Source organism: Quercus lobata, chromosome 9, assembly GCF_001633185.2.
Source record: "Quercus lobata isolate SW786 chromosome 9, ValleyOak3.0 Primary Assembly, whole genome shotgun sequence".
Classification (NCBI taxonomy): Eukaryota; Viridiplantae; Streptophyta; class Magnoliopsida; order Fagales; family Fagaceae; genus Quercus; species Quercus lobata.
In genome coordinates, this window is record NC_044912.1 from 13493185 (window position 1) to 13498534 (window position 5350).

The window sequence follows — 5350 nt, forward strand, 5'->3', positions numbered from 1 at the left end:
ATCAGTGAAAAGAGAAGTACTAAGCTCCACTTTTATGTATCCTTGGAAGCTCCCAGTTTTTATATATGTCAGTCCGTTTGATGATTTGATCTCATTCTGTTCCGCTTCTTTTGGAAAACATACATACAATCCATACATGCCACTGAATCTAATCCATTCCAAATGTTCAAGAAAAGATTTTTAACTTTTACATGCAAATAAGACCCGGTCCAAATTTGGAACTTGCAGTTTCCGTTGACTTCTTCTTGGTCCAGAAGTAGAGAACATACCTCTTTTTCAGGTTAGAAATTGTTTGTTTTTACACTTTTTTTCGTTTCAGAGAGAGTTTTGGTATCTGGGTATTGCATATTTGGTTGAGATTTAGCTTAGAAATTGACTGAAATGGCTATTCAAGAATCAAGTTGCATGCGATATAAATTGTGGGGTCATGCAGAGAATTTGTGAATTTCTGGTTTTTCGAGATTTACCTTGGAATCTGTTAAGAAGCTTGGTCAGAAGAGTAAAGGTGAAGCAGTGGTGAAGCAAGAAGCCAAGACTCGTGTAAGGAAGACTAAAGTGCAAAAGAAGGCAATGAGTCTAAACGACAGAAGCTTTTGTATTTTACTGAGAAAACTACTTGTAGTATTAAGAGGGTAAGTGAAGAATGTTGGCTGTTAGTTAGTTATTCGTGGACAGGTGTCTAATTATTATTGGAGGCGTGTAATTAGGAAAGTTGTTATAGTGCATTGTAATTCTTTCACTTCTTGTAATCACAGTAATTGAGCAATAAGAATTTTCTCTCTTACTCAGAAAATTCTCTGCGTGTTTCTCGAAGTTTCTTGTAGTTTCTTTGATGTTTTTTGCTTGATTTGAATACTCTGTTTAGCTTCTGATCTTTAACAGAATCTTACAGAGATGGTTATGGAAGTGACATTTCTTGAAAATAGTCGAATAATTCCTTCTGTTAATATCAATATTTATGGGAATTGCAATAGATACAAAGTATCATATTTGGCTAGATTCTGCTTTCTATTTGAATTCTGGCTTCTTCTCTTAAGAAGTTCTAGAAAGATAAGAACAAAGGAGGAAAAAAAGAGTCTATATTGTTAGTTAGTATTAGTTGAACTCCCCAACCCCTTACATTTCTTGATTTTGAATGTTCTGTTACTTTATTATGCCTTATAATCTATTAATAGCTGCAACAACTTTACTTGCTTATCTTCCTAGCACTTGTTATACGCTTACTATTTGCCTTCTAGCTGTTTGCTCACTGTTCTTCCATGAATTTCTCTATCTTCTAGCTTAAGTATCATGAGATTGCATTGAATGAATGAATGATAACTTCAGAAACACAGTTTAAATTAATTAATTGGTTTTTTCTAACCAGGGTATTTCTTTTCTTGCATGTAGATGTTGCAATAATATGGCATCAGCTAGGGAATTTCATTAACATGGAGCCCTTGGAATAGTATAACAACAAGATTTTCTCTTACTGGGCAGCAAAAATGGCTTTGGCTTCTTCTGTCAAAGTGGTTCTAGGCTCAATTGCTTTTGCAATCTTCTGGGTATTGGCGGTTTTCCCAGCTGTTCCTTTTCTGCCAGTTGGGAGGACTGCAGGGTCCCTCCTGGGGGGCATGCTAATGGTCATATTTCAAGTCATAACTGCAGATCAAGCATATGCTGCAATTGATCTTCAAATCCTTGGTCTTCTCTTTGGGACCATGGTTGTCAGTGTATATCTTGAAAGGGCAGATATGTTCAAGTACTTGGGAAAGTTGCTCTCATGGAAGAGTAGAGGGGCAAAGGATTTAATTTGTCGAGTCTGCCTGATTTCTGCCATTTCAAGTGCTTTTTTTACTAATGATACCTCTTGTGTAGTTTTGACTGAATTTGTCTTGAAAATTGCAAGGCAACATAATCTCCCACCTCATCCTTTCCTTCTTGCCCTGGCCTCTAGTGCAAATATTGGATCGGCAGCAACTCCAATAGGCAACCCCCAAAACTTGGTTATAGCCGTTCAGAGCAAGATATCTTTTGGAAATTTTCTAAAAGGAATTCTCCCTGCAATGATCATGGGTGTAATTGTCAATGCCCTACTTCTTCTATGTATGTACTGGAAGTTGTTATCTATTGAAAAGGTTGAGGAAGATGTAGATTTAGAAGTTCTTGCAGAGGAGGAACTGAATTCTCATCGTTTTTCACCAGCCACAATGACACATTTTACACCCTTGAATTCTCCTGGCATGAGTGTTCCCATGGGACATGTTGAGAACCTTAGGAACCGATCAGTTCCGAGTGCAAATGAAATCCAAGGGGTTCCTAGTGGCACATTGGAGTCTGCAAGAAATTCTAATGCATCGAAAGAGGCAGCAAATGATGTATCTTCTCAGGTAAAGGAGGAAACAATCCCTTCAGAAGGAAAAGATGATTTGACCACGAGATGGAAAAAAATATTGTGGAAATCATGTGTTTACCTTGTTACTATAGGAATGTTGATTGCTTTGCTTCTGGATCTAAATATGTCGTGGACTGCAATTACTGCTGCGCTTGCTCTTATGGTTCTTGATTTCAAGGATGCTAGGCCAAGCCTTGAAAAGGTATAATCTGCAAGCACGTTGCTTTCTACCTTTAAATTATTTTTTCCCTATCAAAAAACTGTAAATCATAACTTTTTGGCGATTATGTCAAGTTTATTTCTCTTCTTTGCCAGGTCTCCTATTCTCTGTTAGTTTTCTTTTGTGGAATGTTTATCACAGTTGAAGGCTTTAACAAAACTGGAATCCCAAGTACTCTATGGGACTTTATGGAGCCCTATTCAAAAATCGACCGTGTTAGTGGGATAGCAATTCTCGCCATTATCATACTTGTCATGTCAAATTTGGTTTCAAATGTACCAACTGGTATGTTGATGGATTTCTTCCATATATATATATATATGATTTTTTTTTTCTTCTATTATCTGTTTCATAATTTTATTTATTTATTTATTTATTTTGGATATGTCAGATGAAATTAGCTTTTTGGACTACACTTGTTTGTAAGTCCGTTTTAAACAACTTTTTTCCTTATTGAATAAACGAGTTTGCCAAGCTTTCTTGTTAGAATTTCAAGCTGTACAGAGACTAATTCAACGTTGGGATGCATATAAGTTTGTTGCGCTGTCTTTAGATTTCTGGGGAATATGTTAGTGTATAATTTGGACTTTGCATACAGATTATCTCTTCGGGATATCATAGTATTCCCAGTTTTTATTTTTTAATTGCATATTTCTGGTTTTCACTTCTTCTCAAGATCCTTTCTCTACTTGAGACAAACTGACATTAACCTTTCTCAAGATTCTTCCCAATTTCACTTCTCAAAAAAAAATACTTGAGACAACTTACATTAACCTTTCTCATGCTGATAGTACACCGCCATTTTACTGAACAGGTCTTTCAGTCTAAGAAGTGTCTTTCACTTCACTTTGTACACAAACTGGCACCCTCTGGGTCATTTCTCAAAGTCTCGGGATAATTGCAATGACAACAGCATTTCTCACCAAGTTGTTGTTTTCAATTGACATTTTGTAAAACCATAAACAATTTTTGGATATGCTTACCCCCTCAGAATTCTGCCATAGCATTCAATTAAACAACAAACATTCTGCAGTTTGTGCTAAAAGGAAAATTTCCTTTCAGTAACAAATGGATTTTTATACCAGTAATGATAACTGTGAGTTGACAAGGCTTTCAGTTAGCCATGGCCCTTGTGTACATAATATAGGGAGCAAGGGATGCTCTTGCACTGAATCTGTGAGACTGTTTTTCATAAATGAGCTGGTAGCCTGGTACTGTGGTTTAATCTTTCTTTCTGCATCTCTGATTAAGAATTGTTTTTCTTTCATGTACAACAACAAGAACAACGAACAAAGCCTTAGTCCCAAAATTTTGGGGTCACCTATGGATCCTTAATAGACTAGTTAGGTTTTTCTTTCATATATATAAAAAGTATCTAATGATTTTGGTGATACATCTCTAAGTTGATGCTGTATTCTGTTTGTTATGAACATTCTTGAGGTTCATGTTAATGTTCATTTCTTTCATTTCGTTTTTTTCCCCAACATTTTGTTGATTTATGATAAATTGTTTGTCTGCTGTAAGCCATTATTCGGCATCATAAAGGCCATTTTAAAACTATTTACACGAGAGTTCCTATAACTCATGTTAATATTGTGTAGTTCTCTTGCTTGGAGCACGAGTGGCAGCATTGGCAGCTGCAATTTCTGCAGCTGATGAGAAGAAGGCATGGCTAATCTTAGCTTGGGTCAGCACAGTAGCTGGGAACCTCTCATTATTGGGATCAGCTGCCAACATAATCGTGTGTGAGCAGGCTCGCCGAGCTCCCGAACATGGGTACACTTTATCCTTTTGGAGCCATCTCAAATTTGGAGTCCCCTCAACTCTTATAGTCACTGCCATTGGTTTGACACTTATAAGATGATGTTGATGCTCTTACACATGACACACAATGTTTTTATGTAATAAATTTTGTAGAGGAAGATTGTTTCAACATTTGAGTAGTTCGAAGCTGACAAATGTTGTTTTTCTCTTAATCTCTATTTAATCATAACGTTTTTCAATAGTTGCTGAGTGATTATTTCAGATAGACATCCAGAGAACAATGGGGTGAACTGTGCATCACTTGCCTGTTTATACTATTAGTTTGACCAGGTCAGTGTTTGTTCAATTCTTCCTTTTCTTTTATTGCAAAAGAATTCTACATTTTTTTTTTTTTCAGTCTACCAAAATAAGGATGTACATCTCATAAATAGACATATGCATGTTTGCCGGAAATGAAAAACGAAATAAATATATCAAACAGGTCAAAGTTTAGAAAGAAGAAGCCTTTCTGAATTCAAACTACTATAATTATATATTCAAATCCCAATTCGATCTACTAATACTAGTCCGGCCTTAGTCACTTATATTTTGTGAAATCCAAACAAATTATAGTTTGTTTATTTTATAGTACTTAATTATATGAGGTCAATTTGAAATGTTCATTGTTGTAAGATAACATTTAACCGTATTCAAGAACTGATAGCCTAGAGTCCTATGGTTTATAACTCAACTAGTACTTCTTATTGTTTTTAATGAATGTATTCATTGTTTAAATCTCACTTTCCCCGTTGGACTATCAAATTGTAAAAAATAAATTTAAAATTGATAAACACAGTTAACATTAGTCATTCAATTTGTTTAAAACTTTAGTATACCAACAATGTGTGTACCAATTACTATTGTTTAGGATTTAGCATTGGCAACTTCTATATGAAAAATTATGTGTCAGGAGAGTTGAATATAATGTTATTAAGTTATTTATTTAATTATTA

General features: G+C 35.2%; 1 protein-coding gene across 3 annotated transcripts; it reads left to right on the forward strand.

Annotated features, from left to right (window-relative positions):
* On the forward strand, nucleotides 1-4623 carry LOC115959897 (silicon efflux transporter LSI2-like). 3 transcript variants are annotated; one of them, XM_031078547.1, is made up of 5 exons: nucleotides 1-280; nucleotides 434-632; nucleotides 1390-2576; nucleotides 2690-2879; nucleotides 4196-4623. In XM_031078547.1, exons 3-5 carry the CDS (start codon nucleotides 1485-1487, stop codon nucleotides 4456-4458), a joined length of 1545 nt encoding a protein of 514 aa, XP_030934407.1. In that variant the 5' UTR covers nucleotides 1-280; nucleotides 434-632; nucleotides 1390-1484; the 3' UTR covers nucleotides 4459-4623. The 3 variants fall into 3 exon arrangements, with proteins under 3 accessions (XP_030934407.1, XP_030934408.1, XP_030934406.1); XM_031078548.1 differs by lacking the exon at nucleotides 434-632 and having other exon boundaries at nucleotides 1367-2576; XM_031078546.1 differs by lacking the exon at nucleotides 434-632.
* The last annotated feature ends 727 nt before the right edge of the window (nucleotides 4624-5350 follow it).

Bases quoted from the DNA above. Each gene is read 5' to 3' on its own strand.
- LOC115959897 (XM_031078547.1), top strand. From the start codon at position 1,485: ATGGCTTTGGCTTCTTCTGTCAAAGTGGTTCTAGGCTCAATTGCTTTT. The intron at 2,577-2,689 runs GTATAATCTGCA...CTTCTTTGCCAG, and splicing joins CTAGGCCAAGCCTTGAAAAG to GTCTCCTATTCTCTGTTAGT. The intron at 2,880-4,195 runs GTATGTTGATGG...AATATTGTGTAG, and splicing joins GGTTTCAAATGTACCAACTG to TTCTCTTGCTTGGAGCACGA.